The sequence below is a fragment of the Nanorana parkeri genome, unplaced genomic scaffold, assembly GCF_000935625.1.
Source record: "Nanorana parkeri isolate BGI_ZX_2015 unplaced genomic scaffold, ASM93562v1 scaffold45, whole genome shotgun sequence".
NCBI lineage: Eukaryota > Metazoa > Chordata > Amphibia > Anura > Dicroglossidae > Nanorana > Nanorana parkeri.
Window position 1 is genome coordinate 1693638 of NW_017306313.1, and position 22749 is coordinate 1716386.

Sequence of the window (22749 nt, forward strand, 5' to 3'; positions counted from 1 at the left end):
TTTATTAGATCCACACAAAAGGTAAGTATTATTTTGAAAGGAAGCTTGTTTTGCTGCTGCCTTTTGACCAGCACCTCCTTCTGAGCACTCTAATAAGGGATGCATCATTCCAGTTCTGTGAACAACTGGCTTTTTTCAGCACAACTGAAATGGCTAAATATAAGAAAAGTAGACCACAGCTTCCTCTGCTGACTAAATAGAAGACTGTACTGTGTCAACGTGCAATATTCTATACTTGCCTTTAATAGAAAAAAGGAAACAAATATTTTTACACTTTTTAGAGTATAAGAAAGATGAAATGCTATATGTTCCCTTTAACTTTTTTTGCACAAACTAGTTCTCTACTCCACCATTGAGATTTTTTTCGATGAGTCAAGGAAGGATCTGCTAAGGCTGTAATATGAATAGTTAAAAAAAAAAAAAAAAAGTTATGGTTCACCCTAATAACAATAATAAAAAATAACTGCGTGTTTGCTGCAGAATACAGTATATTACCTACACCACACAGTTGAAGCTCATAGTTCTAGCCGACCAGTGACAATGAAGCTGTCACAGGTCAGCTCAATAGATGGGGAAGTGAGCGAACACAGCGTCGCTCGCTCACTTCTCGATCTATCCCTGCAGAGAGCCGTGACTGTCACTCACGGCTCCTTGCAGAGATTCCCCCCTCCCCTGTCCGATCCTCCAGCGCTGACTGGCGGAACGGACGGGGGAGGGGGAGGGGGTGGGCAAAGCTGGCTCTGCCTCTAGATAGGCAGAGCCAGCTGTCAATGTCTGCATCCGTCCCGGCTGAGGCGTCTCAGTATAACGCGAGCTCTAGCTCGCGGTATACTGAGCTTAGGGTGACGGGAGGACGCTAGTTTGTGTCCTCCCGTTACCCTTAGGAGAACTATGGGCAAAAGCCCTGACCCCATAGTTCTCCTTTAAGTTTGTCTAGCTAGGCCCAATGTAAGTATACATATTTTATATCTGGTTGGCCCATAGGGACCCGAGCTACTACAGTGCTGGCTGCAATCTTCCAGGTCCTGCTCGACACTGAGTTGAGCAACTTCCCCTCTGCTCTAAAAACAAGGGGTCACTGAATGGCTTAGTAGCCATTCAGAGAACACCTAGTATTTCAATAAAGAGAGGGCATTATCTGATTGTACAGGGAGTGGATAGTGACGTCACTGACCCTCGTCTAATGAGGTTGCCTTGTATTTATTGCTGAAATTACTAGGCATTCTCTGAATGGACAATGTGCTGAGCATACCTGGAGTTTAGCTTTAAAGAATATCGAAATCCAAAATATTGTTTATTTTTTTATTTCTAGCTTTGGATACAATAAGAAATGTTTTTTTTTTATATCTAGATTACATTGGTGAGATGTCTCTTGGCTTACTGTCCTGGAGATATTATAAAAAATGAGTGCAAGATGAAAGCAAAGCTCCATTGAAACGGGTGTCCCCATTGGCAGATTTCACATCACCACTTTTTATAGTAAGGGCTGTAAAATATTGGATTTCTCCTCACTTTCAAGCCCAACTCCAAACAATTAAAATTAAATTTTTTACAGTCTTTTTATTTTTTACAACTGCCTTTTAATAAACAAGTGTTTTCTTGCTTCAATACTTGTGTCCAAGTCCAGCTGAGCGTGTTTGGGAACATGCTGCTGCAGCCGCTCTTCTGGCTCCCGGCCACCTTGGAACAATTTTTATTACAGGCAGTAGTTCAAGTGTTATGTCCTTCCCCCTCCCTCTCCGCCATTAACATGGCATGATGATGCTGTTATGGTGCTTTTATAAATGGAGGGGATGTAAGCACAACACCTGAACTGTTTTGTGTATTAGGAACTATTCAGATTTGGCTGCCACCGGCAGGCTCTCAGTGGGGCTTAGACATGAGTATTCAAGTAAGAAAACACGATTTTATTAAAGGAGAGTGGTATATATGTGCTAGTGTACTTGAATTTGGAAGTTAAGTGACAATAGTGGTTGCCAGGGCTAATTGGGTAAATCTTCCCAGCAAGTTCACAGATTAGGGCTGCAACAACTAATCGACATAATCGATTATAATCGATTATTGGAAAAGTTGTCAACTTTTTCAATCATTGATTAATCTGCTTCTGATTAGTTTGCCCTGTTCACGGCTCCACACAAGCTGCGCGCCGCAACTCCTCCCCGCATCCACACTCCGCACCTCCTCCCCGCCTCACGCTCACCACCCGCCCACATCCACGATCGGCACAGGGACGAAGGAGTAAGGAGGAGCAGGTGTGGGCGGGTGACAGCCGTCGCTAGACAGGCCTGATCTCAGAAGTAAGTTGCTGGAAGACTGCTCAGGTAAGCCTGCACTTTCCCACACATTGGGCTCTATAATGTATTGCTGGGATTTGTATTCCTCTATAGCTGATGGTACATTGTGCTGTATATTATACCATCAGCTATAGAGGTCTACAAATCCCAGCAATACATTAAACATTGTATGTATAATATATTGCTGAGATTTGTTGTATTCCTATATAGCTGGTGGTATTCTGCGCTGTATAGAGGACTACAAATCCCAGCAATAATACATTATACAGCGCAATGCGGAATGCCACCAGCTATAGAGGAGTACAACAAATCCCAGCAATAAAACATTATACAGTGGTGCAATGCAGAATACCACCAGCTATAGAGGACTACAAAACCCAGCAATAGTATATTATATAGCGCAATGCAGAATACCGCCAGCTATAATGTACTATTGCTGGGATTTGTTGTATTCCTCTAAAGCTGGTGGTATTCTGCATTGTGCTGTATAATGTACTGCTGGGTTTTGTAGTCCTCTATAGCCGGTGCCATTCTGCATTCATTGCTGTATAATTTTACACTTTCCTTTTCACTATATTGCACACCACACTATCTTTTTTTACTTCCACTGCTCCAAGCTTGCTCCTGTGATGGACTACAATCTCAATACAAACTAGTAGTCCATTACTGGAGCCTTTTTTTAAAATGTATTTTATTTTTTATCCGATTAACCGATCGAACTTAATATCGGCTAATCGATTTTGAAAATAATCGTTAGCGACAGCTCTATCACAGATAATAACGAAAGCCTAAACGTGCCCATACACCTTACGATTATCGGACGAAACTTTTCGTCCGATGATCGAATAGCCGTACGATTTTCGTACGGTAACCCCATCCTGCCCCGATGATCGCAAGACTAATTTAGCCGTAATTAACGAAAAGCACCTGGACGAAATGCAGTAATTGATTTGCCGTATTTTCGTTAGCGCAAGCGTAGTGTAGATCGTACGACTTTTGACGGACGGAAACGCCAGCAACCTTATGACAATCGTACGATCTAGCAAAGTTTTCAAACATGCTTGACCGTGAAAAGTCGTACGATTGCACAGTACTGTCGGCCGGACACTGCAATGCACACATATGATTATCGGCCGAAAAGTCGATCGCATATGATAATCGCCCGATAATCGTAAGGTGTATGGGCACCTTAACAGTGTTGGAACCCTTCCCTTACTCTGTCTACAACAAAAAAAAAAGGTTTTGCTCTTCTACTTTAAACATACCCTCTTCTTTTCTGTGACTAATGAAGAGGCATTGGTATGCTCTGTGCTACAATAGTGAATGGATGCTATACACTCTAAAGGTGGCCATACACCTTACAATTATCTGCAGATTTTCTGTGGTCAGATGGAAAAAGTGCAACAGATTGGCCCAGGTGGAGATTACTCCATCCACACAGTTAAGTGTAGATGGAGGAATCTGTTGCACCTTTTCCATCTGACAAACAGAAAATCTGCAGATAATTGTAAGGTGTATGGCCAGCTTAGGCTGGGCACACACCTTACAACCATCGCAAGACTTTTGTCTTGCGATGGTTGTAAGGTACTTAAAAAAACGTACGATCTGCCTATGTTGCATAGGCAGATCGTACTTGCGATGATCGCAAGCCACGCCCCCTGAGGGGCGGGCTTCCGATGACCGCAATGCCGAACGGGCAGTGTGCGCTTGCGCACACCGGCCCGTGCGGCTGTTATCGTACGGACATGCCACAAACCCGCCGAACATCGTACGATGCTCGGCGGGTTTTCAAACATGTCCGTAAGTTTAAAGTCGTGCGACCTTACAGTAGTAGAGGTCGCACGGCTTCCACACACCTTACGAACATCGTACGATCGCGGGATTTCCTGCGATTATCGTACGATAATCGTAAGGTGTGTGGGCACCCTAAGACTATCAAAGAAAATTGCATTTGCCTTGTGAGATCCAGTGTGTCTAATGTTGAGGGCCATAGAAACATTTGGAGATAAAAATAGACTCCAGTAATGTATGCTGATTTTTTTTTTTAAATGATGATCAAGAGCAGATTTGTTTATTTCCAGAAATAGCGATTGAGATGAATGATGAACTGATCATTTGTTCAAAAGAATGTAAGATTTTGTCTCTAGTGGCTGGAAAATATAGTCATGTTTTCTGTAGCAGTTCAGTGAACTTCGTGCTGTCATTTTATGATTCTTTTTTCTGTCTTCATTCGCTTTGTCAGGTTTACAGACATGCAACATTTTAAAACACACAGAGGGTAAAGTAAGACAGACTGAAGGAGCTGAAGATCTTTGAAAAAGACAAGTATGCATTGATGTAGTGATTTGAGCTTGCATACATGATTACACCTTTTAGGCCCTGTTAACACCAAATGCAATGGCATTTTTCAACTGATGCCAAAGCAAGGACATCTGAAAATAAAATAGGTATGAATGGGAGCAGTTCATAACAGTACGTTGCGCTGATGTCCGCTGCCCTGCGCTGAAAAGTAAAGCAGGCTCTACTTTTTATTAACGCAAGGCAGAACCGGTACCTTTTTATATAGCCAATGCAAGTGAACAAACTTGTGCGGCATCATGTCCATCACGCACTTTTTGGTGTGAATGCACCTTTAGTCATGTACAAGTGTGTCATTAAACTTCTTCTATAGTGGAAGGTAAAGTTGCTAAAATTGGAAATCAGGAAGTTCATATTGTAAATGTGTTTGCTTTTAGAATGAGACTGAGACAACCTTTTACTACTTGCTCTTGCTATATTTATGTTAAAGTTCTTTTGCTATTGTGATTTTTTTTTTTTTTCCAGGCTGAAATATTGTAGTTATTTGTTTCCTGGTGCTTGCGTGGGCTCGCCCTTTGCCATGTTTCAGCTCTGAAATGATGTCACATGTAGGTAATGAGACATCGATCATCTCTGTATGTGCTACCTAGCACAAGCCGTGTTCCTCAGGTGGGAGTATGTTTATAATCAAAGGCATATCTCTGAATAATGTGCCAGCTAGTCACAGCACTGCTACTTGAATTACATTCCATATGCTGTCATTATGTGCATCTGCTAGAAAAAAAAATAGGTTTGTTCTAATTACAGGAATGGAGCTCTGGAAACTGAAGTCAGGAAACATTGACTCAAAGCAACCAATCCAGTTTTTTCCTACAATTTTCCCAATCTTTTAATAGATATAAACTAATTCCAGACAAGTTGATCATGTGATGTGACTTAAATTAAAGTGACACTAAACTCAGGAGTTAAATCTTAAAAATGCATTCAAGTACCTTAACTATTATCAAAAATGTATCTTATTTGTGTGTCACTCGGCTAGAGATCCTCAGATCATCTCTGAATTGGGGCTGACACTGTCCTTCCTTCTGGAGGGCTGCTACTTTTGTTCCCCGTGGTGTGTGTGTGTGTGTGTGTGTGTGTTGTAAAGTAGCCACTGCTCCAAGCTTGCTCCTGTGATAGACTACAATCTCACCTTTTAGTTTACCATTTTGTATTGAGATTGTACAAAGTGTTAACTGTTCATTTTGGTCTATGGGCAAAAATAAAAAGATACTCTCACATGACCAATGGTCCTGAAGACGTTACTGCTTACCTCTGCTCCGGCTGTGTTATGTCACTTGGCTTCTTCACATCTAATACACTGTATTAGACGTGATGATGCCACGAATCCTTTAGTCTGCCAGATGCTACGGGGACCGGTCTAGCAGCCAGATGTGACCAAGGATCAGGTGAGTATTCTTTCATTTCGCTCCCTAGACAAAACAAGAACTTAACCCTTGCCGTGGGGGTAACCCCACGGCAAGGGTTAACTTTTCCAAATCCTGGCGTTCCTCTTTAAATGTTGCTTATTTGCAACTATGACATTTTGTTTGGGCACATAAACCCCCAAAACCCCACTGTTTTAATAGAAGGGCTAGCAGTAAATTTGGGGATACCGTAATGTCAAGTATAACATTTAGAACTTTTAACAAATGATCCAGATCCCTCTTTATTTGTTTATGCCTATATTCATTTATTTTGACATTGCACATTGACTTCTTCATTCAGATGAAAAGTCACCTAATCTTGTGTAGGGCTGCAACCAACTAAGCGATAATGAGAATAGTTGAATGGATCCCCTAGCTCTCTCCCGCTTACGTTGGGAGGAGGGCACAGCAAGCACTGGGCAGGTGCAATAGCCAGCATGCTTTTGGAATGGCCAATAGCAGGCTGGCTATTGCATCAGCCCACTACCTGCTGCTGCCTGTGGAATCTTGTCACTGGCAGCTGTCATTCCCTGGCTGAAGCTATTAGAGCGCCATGTACTTCGAATAAAATTTTAAAAAACTATAAAACGGTGGGGAAAAAGTAATTTTCGGTTTCGGCCTGACAAATTCTGCTACGGTCGGCGCGTTGCAGTGCCATTCATTTCAATAGCACCCCAAACGCGCCTCCCACCCACAGGGTGATTGCCTACACAGTACTGCAATCCTGCACATTGCAGTCCGATTACAAAAAATTATGCATGCATTTTTTTTTTCTGAAGTAAACTTTGCATCACTGCATTTGTGTATTTTATTTTAAATTAAGGTTGGTGTTTATTTAATTTATTTTAACCGATTTATCGAGAAAATAAATGGCCAACTAATCGAGTATGAAAATAATCATTAGTTGCAGCCCTAATCGTGCGGCAAATGTAGTAACGCATAGTATCCAGATATCACTCTTTAGTAGCTAATCTGTTTTCAGGAAACTAAAATTCAATCGGCCACAGTTGGCTTCTTACTCCAAAGCCAGGCTGAAGGGGCACTACCAAATTGCCACCATGTTAATCAGATTACTAAGCGTATGGAGAAAGCCACATATAGTAGTAAAGGGTGGCGATAAATCTCAGGGATTTATAAATATACAGGGCTGCACGAATTAATATAGAATTCAGGAGGCAGCCTGTCCAATCCAGGAGGCAGCAAGATTTTTTTTTTAGGTGCCAGCTCCATTGACAGCAACTAGAGAAAAAGTTAGGCACCATCAGAAATGTTTAAGGAGCTTTGGCTGCCTGACTCCTGTGATTTGTCCAGCCCTTTGTGTGTGCGCACGCTTCCACAAAAATATCCATACCAATCCAAAGTAGGTATAGAGGCGCACATGGGTCTGGCAGCAAAGATAAGTCAGAGGATTAGCATTGTATTGTCAACGTGTTTACAAGCCACGGCACCTTCTGTGGATGAGAGATTTCTACTTGTTGGATTATTTTATATTGTAAATAGTGGAACAGGACCAGCAGAAACCCCCTAGAGAGGGTGGCACATCCAAAGCTCTAAGATGGATGAGTGTAAAACTAAGAACTTTTGGAAGGAAGGACTCGCCAAACAAATCCACAAGAAATGTAAGATGACAGAGGTTGTCTCAGCCCTCCAGACTACACTTATAACTAATGTATTACTTTTGGTTGGACTGACACTTGAATAAATGCTCTTTACATAGATTAATGGAAAGTTTATCCTTATCCGCCTGTGTAGCACCTCCTCCTCTATTATCAAAAACCTGCAGCAGATTTATAGTAAGCATATAGAGGCGTACTCTCAATGTACAGCCTGATAAGCTATGGTCACACATTGCACCGCTGAAAAGCTTGGGTAAACTTCCGGCCATGTAACTGAATACATCTACAATGTGCTTCTTTCCATTTCATAAATTGCTTCCAGATGTGCTCCTTGATCTTTCCTCAGGAGACCAGATATCATTCTATTTTAGTCTGCAGCAGCTTTCTCCTTTTTGGGAAACATATTTGCTAGCTTGCAGGGTCTTTTTCTTATCTAAATAGACATGTTTATTTGTGTATGTCAACTATAGTAAAACAAGTAATGGAACACTAGAGCTTATTTGGAATATGTATCACTGGCTTCCTGGTTATACTTCTGAATAACCAGGAAAAAAAGCAGTATTCAGTTTTGCAGATATCGTTATAATTTTTGGGTTGATTTTGCTTTGTATTTTTTTTTTATTCTTTAGCATTGTTCATAATAAATTTGAACCGATAGATATAACTGATTTTTTTTTTGCTCTAGTTAAAGTGACATTAAACCCTCAGATTTTTTTTAACATAAACCAATACTGTAATGTGTGCCTTACTGTAATCCATGGTTGTTTCCCTTCTCTTTGCTGCTCTTCCTTTTTAAATCTGTATCTCTTCTCATGCTGGGCAGAACTTCTGTTTTGCAGCAGACTGCCTTGTCTCAGGAATGGATATATGGTGTCTGTGTATAGGTTTGCAACCTGAGCCAGCACTACAGGAAGAGGCACTCAGCTGCAAAGGGAAGTTCTCCCCAAGCATGAGAAGACATGAGGATTTAAAAGGAAGAGCAGCAAAGAGAAGGGAAACAACCATGGATTACAGTAAGGCACACATTACAGTATTTGTTTATGTTAAAAAAAATCTGAGGGTTTAATGTCACTTTAAGCAACAACCTATTTCATAGATTTTTGTTTTTCGTGGTTATTAATAGTCTTCCATTGTGTAATATATTTTGAAATAGAACTGGGTTTGGCAGGTTTTGTTATTTGTCCTGCATTCCAGCTCAGCACACATTTTGTTAGCCTGGTTTATAACTCACATGGACCTCCATTTCCTTTCTGTCAACCTACACTGTTTGAATAAATTGCTTTTGGGCGATAAAATCTGCGATATTCTGTGCCACACTGCTCCCCGAGGTGCCCTGCAGTTACGTGATGCCGAATGACTGTAGTGTTAGGAGTGTTTGTACTGACCAGGCTGATGCTTGAGAACTAAGTTTGAGTCTGTGCAGAGACAGACTGAAGGTATGACTGGACCAAAAATACCCAGGAGGCTGAATATATTCTGTTATATTGATGCAGAAAGAAAAAAATCCTGCAAGGGAAACCTGCTGTAAAGATGGTTGTTGATGAACAAAAGTGGCCAGTAAGCTTTAAAAGTTGGTAAAAACCTTGAAGCTCTACATTTGCAGCAAAAATAAATTACATTATATATACAGGGCTCAAAATTTCCACTCGCCCCCTCGCAATTGGCGAGTGAAAATTGCGTGGGGGCGAGTGGAAATCCAGGGGGGGGGGAAGATAGATATATATATATACGCACACACACACATGTATAGAATATATGGTGTTAAAGCATGCATGATCGCACATGCATTGCAGCGTGTTATACATCTGTTATTGTGCTTCGCGGTGAAGAGAATTCTCTCCAATGGGACACAGATGACAAAAATCCCATACTTCATCCATCATTTTTTTTTTTTTTTAAGTTTTACTTCACTTCTGCTTTAAGGACTTCCTATGTGGCTGTATAATAAGAATGTTTCTTTCTGTATGAATATGCACATCACTGTTTGATCTCCAAAGCATTTCCCTTTTATGTTGTTTTCTGTCTACAAGATAGTGATGCTGTGTGTGCTTTGCACAGTACAGTCAAGTCAGTAGGCTGTTGTTTTTTCCTATTGTTTGTTATTTTTACATGTCCTGACAAAGAATGTAACCACAATTTAAAGAGACTTTGTCACCAGCTTAACAATTGCAGGTAACAGTACAGTAAAGTGTTTTACATGCTCACTTGCAGTGTTTTTCCATACACAATTTTTTTTTTTTTAAATTAATATGCTTTGTGCCTTTCAATTGGCTAGAAACAAAATGCATGTCATAGCCCTCTCCTCCTCTGGGAGTGGCTTGCTGGCCCAGCTCCACTGCCCCTCCCCTTATCGCTCTACCTAACCTTATATGCAGCTGCTGTGGGAGGGGTGAAGGATAATACTAGAAAGTGTCTGCTGGGGCTGCTAAGACCCCCAAGATGGTAGAGCCCAGCAGCAGTCTCAAGGCTTTTGGATGCCTACATAGAAGAGGTTTTTACAGGTAAGTAACATCCATAAAATATATTAAATGCTCATGTAATCTTATGGGAGGATTGTTTTTGAAATGAATGGTCTGGTGACAATGTATCTATCTCAAATCTCTGTTTGGCTGAGTTCTCAGGGCCATGGGCATTGAGATACTTCGCAGATTCAGCTTGATGTTCCCTAAGGTCTGGCTTCAGCTCAGTGACCTGTTAGTGTGTGTATAATACATCCCCTATGGGGAACACAGGCACTGATAGTTTGAAGACTCCGCTTGCCATTTACTGCCTATAAGCCCTAAGGTAAAGGGAAATTGATTCTTGAAGTGTGTTTTAATCCTAAAAACAAACTTTGATCATATTTCAGTTTATCAGTCCTTGGATATGGCGGCTGGATTAGTTTTCTTTTTTTTTTTCCAGGCTTTTTTCCTTTTATTTTTAGCTGGGGATTCTGCAAGTGTATCACTTCTTGTAATAGGGTGACAACACTCAACCACACTGTATATGTGGAAGAGCAGTGTTGTTAAAGGAACTCTGATTAGGGCTAGAGAAGGAAGGCGGTTTCTAGTCCTCAAAGAGAACTGTGAATAAAAAGGTTCCAGTCACACAAAGCGGTAGCGTTTTCCCTGTGGTTTTTCACACGGGAAACCGCACAAACTGCAGTTTTGCGGCTGTTGATATAGACGGAACGTGCGGAATCCGTCCATAAGATCTAATCGTGCTTGCACTATTTTGTGGGATGTGCAGTTTCATACCGCGCGGCTGCCGCAAAAGTCTGAACAGTGCACATTGCAACGCATTGTTTTTTTAGGTTTCGGAGGATCCGCGCGGCTGAATACGCGTGGAAAACTGCTCATGTGTGAAGGGAGCCTAACAGATGACAGTCGGCAGAGAACACCACTCACCGGATTCTGGCAGGATCAACAGGTGGTATTTGCATTTCAAACCTTTGCATTAAAAACTTCCAATGCTGTTTTTTACAGACCAAAAGGTGAGCAAAGAGGAGAAGTGCAGTGTTCAGCTGACCGTAATTTTCTAATAGTTCATGGGGTCAAATAATTTGGATATTTTCAACCATATTGACAAAATAAATCAAAGGAGAAGGGTGGAACATTTGCCATCAAAATTCTAACATTGAATGTTTTTTGTGCTTGGGATACTCCATTCATTTCCAGGATTGAATGTTAAAATCTAGCAGTGTATGCCCAGCTTTAGGGTTTATATACTCTTTAATGTGCATGTTAGCCCTAACATTGTTCCATAAATGTGTGTAAATCAATGTAGGTGCGTTGGTTTTATTTTTTTAATACTCTGTTCAAGTTTTATGTGCTTGTTTGTATCGAGATACCTGGTGATCCTGCCAGGTCCTTTTGTTTGTTTTTTGCTATTTGCAAACTGACCACGCCAAGCACAGATGCAGATCCTTTCTTGTGTTTTCAGAGCTTCCCTCTTTGGAGTTGCAGCAGGCTGTGCCAACCCACCACGTGCCTTTATCTCAATAGTCTGTTGTGTTGTCACACCCCTTGCCCAGCTCTTCTTTGTTGATTGACAGCCAGTTCCCAGCTCAGATTGACAGCCGGCTCCCAGGAGACTCGCTGTCAAACTGCAGAAGTGTCATGTGACTGCCAAAAAGGTACCATGCCTTTTCATTTTAATCAAATGCACTTTGGGTACAGAATTGATGTTTCCTTTATTGTTATGTGCTTTGGGTGTGCTGCATTCATAAAGCGATGTTTACACAGTTCTGCTTTCTCCGATGATCACTGTCAAATAGCTGTTTACGCCAAATAAGAGCCAAGGGCCTTTGTACTTTGAAAATGAAAAACCTCTTATAGGCATTAGCACAGCATTCAGAAATTGCAGACTGACTTTAGCAAACGTCTTGTATACTGTACTGTACTTTAGCAGCCTTGGTGGACATTTTGTTTATGCACGTATTGGTATTTTGCAAGTAAAATACATGTGTAAATAGACTTAAAATTGGCCAGATGTAGAAACCTGGCATTCTGTACTGTATTTATATATGTAAATAGTGATTCTTACTGCCTGCTTGCTATAGAAAAAGTTAAGTCAAATAGATATTCGCCATCTGTAATACTTATTTTTTTAAAGCAGTAATCTGCTTCAGGCTTTAATATACCTTTGGAAATGTCATTAGAATGAGCAGCCCTCGAATTGCTTTGTAATAAGCAAGAGCCTGCATGTGCCTTGACCCGTCAGAATGAAAATATGTGGCTTGCAGTCGAGGTTTCTTCCATTAGTAAAAATATTATTTCAACCTTTCTGGCAATAAAGACCTTTTAGATTTGCGTAGCACATTGATCTTTGCATTTTTACTTGGGGTGCCTGAGGCATTAACCTATAAATGCATGCAATCTGCACCGTTTCATGTACATGTTTTGTTTAACCTAGCACTGTAGCATGCTTTAGTATGTCTGAGCACAAGTTAACACCATGTATTTCCTCTCTCCCTTGCTTTTTTTCCTGACGCTGCTGTATTTATCAACGCATCATTCTTGCTCTTGGCGCTGGATTATTGCTCTGATTCCCTTTGTCACCAATTCTCAAGCAGCATCATTCTGAGATCAAAGACACCCTCGGCTCAACACGTAAGTGACTAAACATACTTATTTGTTCTATGACACACTGACAGGAAGTGCATGTTATAGGTCTGTTAGTTTTCTAGATTCTTGCATGCAGCCTGTGTTGGAAATGGAAGCTATGAGTAAGACATGTTCTCATTGGTTGATATAATCATTGCTTTGACTTCTAGCTCTCACTGACGGGTATTGCTACTTTGACTTATTTTTAATGCTGCTTTTTGTTCATTTGCTTGTAGTGATTAGTGGATCCAGCACTGGATTCTTTTAGCCTCCGGTGCATACTGGTGCATTCGTTTTTTTTAATCCAGTACATAATAGTTTTAGATAAAACTTGCAGTTATAAGATTTCTTTAAATTACTATTTACCTGAGCCTGCTTTTTGGGTTTGAATACCCTACCAGAGAAAGAAAAATCTCATCATGTCTGTTGATATTCCAGCTGCTATTTGTCTAGCACAGTGTTTCTCAAAGTATGCAAAATCTCGAGGCACACCAGTCTAAAAGGTAAACAAATGGCGTATGACCCCCCTCCAATATCCATACCAAACCCTTTAACAAGATAGAGGTCTGGTATGGATTTTAAGGGGGGGACCCCAACACAAAGACACTTCACATCAGAAGACCCCCTTTACATTGGAGTCCTCAGTCCCCCCCCCCACCAATCCAGCCCCTCCCCTGACAGGATCGAGAGGTGAGGGAACCCGGTATGTGTTCCCTCACCTCCCGATCTACTGAGCCGACCTGTGACAGTCTCATTGTCACAGGTCGGCTAGAACTATGAGGTGAGTGGAAATCACTCATGTCATAGTTCTCCTTTAATAAATAAGTTGAACAAGAGTGTGGGAGAAGGAACAGGCCTGGACAGAAGAGAACGTCCATCCTTTTCTGCAAAGATCCAACCCTCTTTGAATTGTTGCCATTCTTTCTGTGGCAGCCAGCCCATCTTTTCCACAGAAGGACATGACCCATTTGAGGCACCCTGGAGGAAGCCAATACACACCCCAGGGTTCCACAGCACCTTGGTTGAGAAAGGCTGGTCTAGCACATGTTAGAATATTAAAGGAACAGTCTCATGTGATTTTGGACAACATCAAATTTCCTTTTCATTCTTCAGGTTTCTTTTTTCCAGTTTATTTTTTTTCACGTACTTTTCAATGTAAACGTTGTAGACTTCTAGCTGCAGAGGCTGCCACTGTTCACCCTACATCGAACACAGTTTACAGCTTCTATAGTACAGGTATTAAGTTTGCACATGGTCTGCCTTCCTCCGTAGAGTTGAAGAGACTTTATGCAAGAAGATAGATTTTCTATTCAACTTTCTGGAAAAGGCCATGCATATGCTGTAGAGAGCAGGTCACCAGTCGTATGGAGGTCGTATATATTGCTGGCTGGAGGTAGGCCATGACTAATGGACAGGTAGAAATCTGTATTTAATACTGGCTATTCTATTTGGAACCTTGATTATTAGGGCAAAGGGGCTCTAGAGGGCACTTGTTTTTTGTTGTCCTCCCCTCCCCCCCGTTACCTGGGAATATTGAAGCTGTCTCCTTGAGCAAAGGTAAATAAAATAAAGTTAACAAAATGTTGATGATCTATTATATTTAGGTAAAAATAAATCATGGTGCATTCAAAACCCATGTAAGAGAGTTGCAAAATCTATTGAAGTTTGATTGCAATTAGTAAACTTATGGTATATGGTAACTTATTCATTAAAATGTAATTAAAATCTATAGCAACCAGCGGGGTTAGAGGACGAAAGCACATCTGAATGATGTGGTAATCATCTGTGACCTTGGCTGTTATTAAAGAGTCCTACATTGCAGAATTGAGATTGGTAAAGAATGTCAGAAAGGGCCCCAGACCTATAAAGGTTCTGTAGAGAATGGTCTGGACTTTATCCTGATATAGGAACGTGCAGTTTCTCTATATTGATTAGGTAGCTTTGACCTTTTAAGACAAACTCCAGGAAATTGCTGAATAAACATAATATATAAGGGAGCTTTTTTTTTTTTTTTTTCCACCCTCTTTCTGTCTGTACAGTAAGTCCTGAGATTTACATATCTCATGGGCAGGGCCCTCCTTACTATCTTGTCTTGAATTGTATTGTGATTGTAATGTCTACCTTACATTGTAAAGCACTGCACAAACTGTTGGCGCTATATAATCCTGTCCTAATAATAATTTCTGACAAACAGTACAACTAGGTGGATGACTCCACTCCAGGTATAGACTATATAGGAGCTACAGTTGCGTCCTCTCTTCACCTGTCTGCTTACCAGACAGTGAAGAGTAGCAGCAGACTGGTGAGGCTTTTTATTCACAATAATAATGTAATTTGGTAATGATTATCTCATCTGCGTTATTGATGTTTGTGACCTTGTTTCAAGTTGAAGTCAATGCACATCTTTTTTTTCTTTCTCATCTGTATTTTCCTTAGCCCAGTCAAAGTGGCTAACGTTTTACATTCTTGCTCTACAGACCGGATATATAGGGCAAACCAATATATACGAGTCCTGATCTGGGTAATCGGTCCTATGTGTCCTGGTTATGATACAGCAATGCAATGGGAGCAATATTTCTCCTTCTGGTCAGTGTGTGAACATTAGCAACTCTCCACACATAGAGGCTACCTCTCAGCATAGCTACTATGCGTCATGTCTATTTGTGTTTTATGGAGCAGATTTCCTCCCGGGGTCATATGACTGTTATGTTTTCAACTCGAACACCTCCAAGTCTAGGTTTTAGCTTTTTAAATCAAGATGGAATCTTTATATAATGAGGCTTTTGATTTTATTTCTTTATATTTACTTTTTATTTTGTCAGACCGATATTAAAACTTAACAAGCTTTAGTAAAATCAGCTTTGACTGCATCTCCTGGATCACTATTTAACTATAACAAGTGTGGTGATTCCAGCTTTACTTTATGCATCACAGAGAAAGCGGTTACTGATTTCTTTATAAATATTTTCTTTTTCTAAGGTTTATATATCACAAGAGGACTTGGGTTTATCCACAAAATCTTTCATGACCAGAGGTCATTGATATCTAGATGCTGAAGCCAAATTTAGCCACGACAGTATGTGTTTGTTAAAACCCAACTACAGGGATATTAAAAGTTTTCCCATGCTGTGGGGCTGCCCTCGAACTGCAATCATTACCTGTTCGGTTATGTTTAGGAGGGGATAGGAGAAAGCTGTTTTACTTGATGTGGGATTGTTTTAAAAACACAGTACATACTGCTACTTCAAAGTGTATACCTTTAGGGAGCAAAAATAAAAGATCAAAGACTAAAAATCCTTACTCGCCCAGAAGTTTGCAATCTGCTTGTCTCCCTGTGTGCTCCCTCTACTGCCTTGCGTACAATGCAGGGCTATGGAGCCTGCATTGTACTTGATGACGTCAGCGGTTCATAGACTGGCAAAGCGAAGGGCAGAAAAGTCTGACCGGTCTAGCAGCCCGAAGTGAGCTGGTGGGAGGGAGTAGCCATGCAGTATGGGGGAAGTCCAACTGCAAAGGGAAAACGTTTTATCTCCCTGGAGTTTGGCTTTAAGTAAACAATAATTCTCTATCACTCAAGGTTGCTGAAGACCCCGCATGTGACCCCTCATCATATCCAACAATAGCAGCAGCTCGGATCACTTTAATATAAAGTGCAATACAAAAATTACATAGCAAACTTTTAAAAGCGAACTAAACTGTTTCATCATCACTAAAATACAGCGTGTTTTAGTTAACTTTTCTGGTAATTTAGACCCAAAATCTGTTGACACTGATCAGTTGATTACGTTGCCAAAAAAAAAAAAAGTAATTACTTTAAGCCAGCCCCAGGTGAAGGCATGGAGGATTACACTGACATTCTGAAATCCTGCTTTGCTCATACTTTGCATTTATGGACGTCCTCCTTTACCTTGCTTCATTCCCTTATTCATCCTTTTTTTTTTTTATACAAGTGGAGAAATCCTTGAACATATTTTCATAGTCTTGTTGTCTCATCTGAAATTCCAACAGGTCTGAAAATGGCTTCAACACATACTCAAGCGGTAGTTTGTGGCTTGTGTATTATCTCTGGATAAAGAATTCACTAAGACTATATATAATACTAATACTGATCTAAAATGATTTCTCCTCAAAGTAGTATTAAGCTCTCAAACCTTTTTCAACGATGAATCCAGATCAAACAAATATACATTGTCCAGCAAAGTATTGCTTTGCCCAAGCGATTATAGTCATGTTTCCAAACAGCTGGCTCCTACTTTCTCTGCGTTATTTTCACTCAACCTCATAGTTTGAGCCGACGTGTGACAATGAAACTGTCACATGTCGGCTCAATAGATCGGGAAGTGAGCGAACACATACTGTCGCTCGCTCACTTCTCGATCATCTCCCTGCAGAGAGCCGTGACTGTCACTCACGGCTCCCTGCAGGGATTCCCCGCTCCGATCCTCTAGCGCTGACTGGAGGAATGGACGGGGAGGGGTCGGGTACGGCTGGCTCTGCCTCTAGATGGGCTGACCCCGCTGTCAATCCCGCAGCTGGATGGATCTCGACAGTAATGTAATGTAGCTCGCGGTATACTGAGCGTTGGATCACGGGAGGACGCTAGTTTGTGTCCTCCCGTGACCCTTAGGAGAACTATGGGGGAAAACACTTACCCCATAGTTCTCCTTTAAAAACCTTTTCATTATAACATCACTTTAATCTTTTGATTGTTTTTAAATGATTTTTAGCTCTTTGTCTAGTCTATATGGTTTGTGTACTTCTCCCTTTATAAATTGATGTTATTAAGGTCCTTTTTTCACTTGTTTGTTTTATGGTTCATTTACACCGCTTAAGTTAAGCTGCATTGATCTGTATAGATTACCCCAGGCTCAATGCTAGGGCACATTGTTTTCTGTGTGCCACATCAACAGCAAGATGGCGTTTGTTTTCTGTATGCCCTGTTCACACCAAAATGCCGGAAATACAACTGGCAACACAGCATTTGTTTTCTTTGTGACCTGCCCACATCACAATGCTGCCTTAAGGTGGGTTGTAATGTGCTATGTAAAAATGCTGCATTTTTTCACACGGTATCACACCTCACTTCATGTCCTCACACTGCAGCTCAGCTACAGTGCATTGAAATGTGCATTGAAATAATTTTGTGACATTTCAATAAAGTGTTTTTTTTGTTTTTTTTAAAGGTGAATGGTCCCTTGCTTTGTAACCACGCATGGCACCACTCCATCATTGCTAGAAGACAGACACCTGCCCACACCCATTTTAGCTTAGGGGCTTGGGTGATCTCTACCTAGTTGTTATTAAAAGTAATGAACTCCAGGAACATTTTATTAACCCTTGCAGTAGTACTACCCCTGCACTGCAAGGGCTAACTGCTAATTTTTGTCTAGGTTTAAAAAAAAAAAGTTATACTCACACAATGTTCTGAGCAAGCTTCTTCCTAGACTAGTCACTAGAGCCTCTCTCCCCTCCACTGCAGCGGTCTAAGGTCCTGTAAATCATGACGTTTATACACAGTGTATCCATCTGAGGACACTGAGGAAGATTCCAATACTTCAACGGGGGAGACAAGCTGGTGGGAGCACTGTGACAGCTGGCCGGCTCAGACCTTCGGGTGTTTATAACTGTTATTTTTGAACCGAGACAAAAAACAAGCACTAAACCCTTGCAGTGCAGAGGTAGCCCCCCTGCCATGGTTAAGAATTTTTTTTTCTGAAGTTCTTTAAATCTTGCCGTTTGATCACGTTTTATAGAAGTGCTATTTTCAGAGAAAATGCTGCACCGAGCTTCCTTTATTACTAACACCAGTTTGATGGGCTAGTCACATGAGTCTCTCCTTCAGCAGAGACCAAGTGCTTAGAACTTCAGACATATAGGCCGCACTGAAGGTAAAGCAGAAAAAAAAAATATGTTCAGGTCTGGTTAGACTTGAGGCCTTTCTAGAACACTTTATCCTATCCACCGTAGCGTTGTATCCACATTTAGTATACAGTATTTTATTTATAACATGCGTCATGAAATATTAATATTGTAAAGGACTTTAAAAAAAAACATTTTTGGTTCCTTGGTTTCTGTTATGTTTAGCATGTTTCTTTTTCGGGTGCTTCAAATCGGTGTTTTTTTTTTTTTAGTTTCTCTTTGCAAGAGACACTGGATTAAGTCCATTTGAAACAGAATCAATCCTGTCAAAGACCATCCTTCTTTATAGCTGTCAACCCTTTTCTGAGAATTTGTTTTGCTTGCCGCTCTTTTTTTTTTAACACGTGGTAATCAGTGGCTTTTCGTATCCTAACAAAGCCTCATCAAAAAGCACAGTTTCAAGTTGAACAGCTGCTTTATTCACAGTGAGGACCAAGACAGCTTGATGTCATGTGATGTTTCCTTTCTCAGGCTCACTCAGATTCCTAAACCTCCAGCCATTACCAGGACTTCTTCCAACATTGTCGCTTTCAGACTATCTTCGCTTGTCCCTTATACGGCCTCTTGCTGGCACTTTCCCTTCTCCAGTATTTGAGACATGTCATGTTGCTTTGCCTTTAGCCTGCCAGCACTCCAAATATATCTCAGCTGGGGATGGGTTGACATAATGCTCTTATCACTGAAAATACACGTGCTGGCAGATTGCTTCACATCTCCATATCCCAGATCACTTTGTAAGTGATATGTGTTTAGAATAACATTGGCAGCAAGTCTGTTTGGTTTTCTGAAAAACACTGCAAGTTCACTGGTTTGTACTTAGTTTATTGCGCGTGCTCCCAACTTCTCCTCTTCGGTTTAGGCCCCGTTCACACAGAGCGATTTTATCGCGCGGTAATTCCCGCGATATCACGGCTATTTACCGCGCGATATCGCTCTCCAATGCAATCCAATGGGGCTCTGTCTGTAGCTGTCGGGGGTCGTGCATCGCTACAGCAGGACCCTTTTTGGAGCGGATTTAGCCGCGATTCTAGCTGGCTCAATGCAAGCATTTGCGCGGTATCGTGCAAAATGCAAATCGCGTAACAAACGCGCGATTTGCGAATCGCTCAATGTGAATGGGGCCTAACATGGGGATTTATGCTGCGTTCTGGGATTCTTGCCGCAGGAATCCCAGGTGTTCCCATTCAGCTGCAGTACTCTTTCAATTTAATTACAAGCAATGACCATTTACTTGAGGTATTTGTTAAAAAGCATAAAAGGTGGTTTTACATTGCAATGTAAATCCAATGCATCTGAATCTGTCTTGATTCCTGCACAGCAGCACTCAAGCTGGCATAAGGAGCGTTAGAAAGCTCAACCAACCAATTGGTCTCTTTCAATTGCTGCTGCTACTTCTACATTGTCCAGCCACAATCTAGGGTACGTTCCGTATTCCTAAATTGAAGTGCAGTTCACAGGGCGGTCTGGAGATTGGCCTTGTTGTCTGGCATGGTTTCTTGGGTCACAAGACTGGTCTGTTTGGTAAATTTTTGAAAGGCAGGGGGTTATTTGCAGCTGGAATACCATTAGCAGTTCACAGATTAATTTCAACTGATTAAATATACACTATATTGCCAAAACTATTGGGACGCCTGCCTTTACACGCACATGAACTCTAATGGTATCCCAGTCTTAGTCCGTAAGGTTAAATATTAAGTTGGCCCACCCTTTGCAGCTATAACAGCTTCAACTCTTTGGGAGTGTGGCTATGGGAATGTTTGACCATTCTTCCAGAAGCACATTTGTGAGGTCAGGTACTGATGTTGAACGAGAAGGCCTGGCTCGCAGTCTCCGCTCTAATGCATCCCAATGGTGTTCTATCGGGTTGAGGCCAGTCAAGTTCTTCCACCCCAAACCCACTCGTCCATGTCTTTATGGACCTTGCTTTTTGCAGTGGTGCGCAGTCATGTTGGAACAGGAAGGGGCCATCCATAAACTGTTCCCACAAAGTTGGGAGTATGAAATTGTCCAAAATGTCTTTGTATGTTGATGCCTTAAGAGTTCCCTTCACTGGAACTAAGGGGCCAAGCCCAACCCCTGAAAAACATCCCCACACCATAATCCTCCCTCCACCAAACTTTACACTTAGCACAATGCAGTCAGGCAAGTACCGTTCTCCAGGCAACAACCAAACACAGACACGTCCATCGGATTGCCAGACAGAGAAGCCTGATTCATCACTCCAGAGAACACGTCTCCACTTCTCTCCCTCCGTGCTGTGAATGCGGAAGTGATGATGTGTATTACATCACTTCCGCATTCACCTGTCAGTCATCTGGCTGCTATAGCCAGAGAGAAGAAGCTGATGAAGCAGATCTGTGCTTCATCAGCTTCTTTTGGGGTCCCCAGGTGACAGGTGTCTTAGAGATCCCTAATGTCTCCATAAAGAGGACCTGTCAGTGTGCCTTTGCTATTATATAGCGGGGTTGTTATCCCCCTATGTAACAGCAATAACAATAAGTGTAAAAAAAACATAAAAAGAGTAAAAAAATTAAGTCACATAAAAAGTTGTTAAAAAAAACCCAAATTTTTAAGACCCCCCCCACATTTACACACATATAAACGTAAATACGCGTTTGCGGCGCCAGCATGCGAAAATGACAATTGCGCTACACATGTTACATATTGTCGCGAACGTCGGAGTGAGAGCAATCATTTTAGGGCAATTAATCACTGATAACACTAAACTGATCAGCGGTAAAAGCTTTTAAAGCGTCGCCTATGGCCAATTTTGGGTATTGTAGTTTTTTGAGGTTTCGAGCGCGCAATTTTAAGGCTTGACATGTTTGGTGTCTTTTAACCCGACGTGACACCGTCTTTTATATTTTACCAAAAAATTGGGTAATAATAAATGTTTTATCATTTAATATAGGGGAAACAGTTTTTTTTTCTGTAATTTTCCCTTAATATAGTAAAAAAAAAAAAACCCCAGTGGTGATTAACTACCACCAAAAAAAGCTCTATCTGTCCCCAAAAAATGGTATAAAATGAATTTCAGTACAGCGCTGCATGACGGAATAAATGTCAGTCAAAGTACTGCAGCGCTAAATACTGAAAAATGGCCTGGATGGGAAGAGGGTTAAACACCGAGGACTTGAAGTGGTTAAAGGAGTTCTAAAGTCACAGCATATACCAGGGGTGGACAAACTCCAGCCCTCCAGCTGTTGTGAAAATCCCATGAAGCATTGCATGAAGCATTGCAAGATTCTCACAGCCAGAGGGATGACCCCCAGCAACAGATGCATGATGGGATTTGTAGTTTCACCACAGCTGGAGGGCAAGAGTTTGCTCACCCCTTGCATATACTATCCTGCTATGACATCAGCATTGGAATAGGAATATATACTATAGTTTTTTTATTTTTATATAATCGTGAAAAAATCCCTTTATGTAGTGAGTGCAGCCTTCCATCTGCCCATCACTTTCAAGTGTGCTGTGGGTTTCTTACTTGCTGCTTGATGTGATGCAATCTCCATTTCACAAAACTTCATATCCCATCATGCATTTCTTCCAGCAAGCAATTATGTTACATTGTGACTAGTTTAGATGCAGTCCAGACGGCAGGCTTGGTTAGTGACACAAGGAAGTACATAGTCACAGGGCTCATTGAAGTTGTCAGTGGACTGAGGAAGTACATCCTATGGGCATCTTGAATACATTAGTTTGCAAACTACTAGTTCAATATGGGTATTAGGATTGGGATAGAACTTATAAAAATTCAGTATAGAAATACATATTTATCTTTAGCCTTTGACCATAGATACCCTTAACGTGATACCCTTAAAGTGATACCCTGTATTGGCTCTTGACGGTTCAAGCTTTCGGATCCCTTAGATCCCTTTTTCAGAGTTTATGCAATTCTGTAAATCGTTCTAAAATCCACAGTTGTGGGTAGTGAAAGTTCTTTGTCACAGCGATATCAGCGATTAGCAGTTGAATTTTTTTTTTAAGCTGGCTAATAATGGTCATTTTTAGTACGTAGAGGCAACTCTGTAGCTGGCTATAAACCACCACAGAAAATAATGACAAGATT

The 22749-nt window shown here is 41.2% G+C and overlaps 1 protein-coding gene across 5 annotated transcripts in view; it reads left to right on the forward strand.

The window, feature by feature from the left end:
- OSBPL8 (oxysterol binding protein like 8) overlaps nucleotides 1–22749 on the forward strand; it is a 230757-nt gene that overhangs the window by 80456 nt on the left and 127552 nt on the right. For 4 of the 5 annotated variants that reach the window (XR_001942119.1, XM_018572747.1, XM_018572757.1 and 1 more), the window contains one exon: nucleotides 12728–12764. The exons of the other annotated variant lie outside the window; for it this stretch is intronic. Coding sequence is in view for 2 of the 4 variants with exons in the window: in XM_018572747.1 (XP_018428249.1) it covers nucleotides 12728–12764 (37 nt within the window). In the remaining 2 variants the exon portion in view is untranslated. The remainder of the gene's footprint in view (nucleotides 1–12727; nucleotides 12765–22749) is intronic. 5 annotated transcript variants of the gene reach the window in all.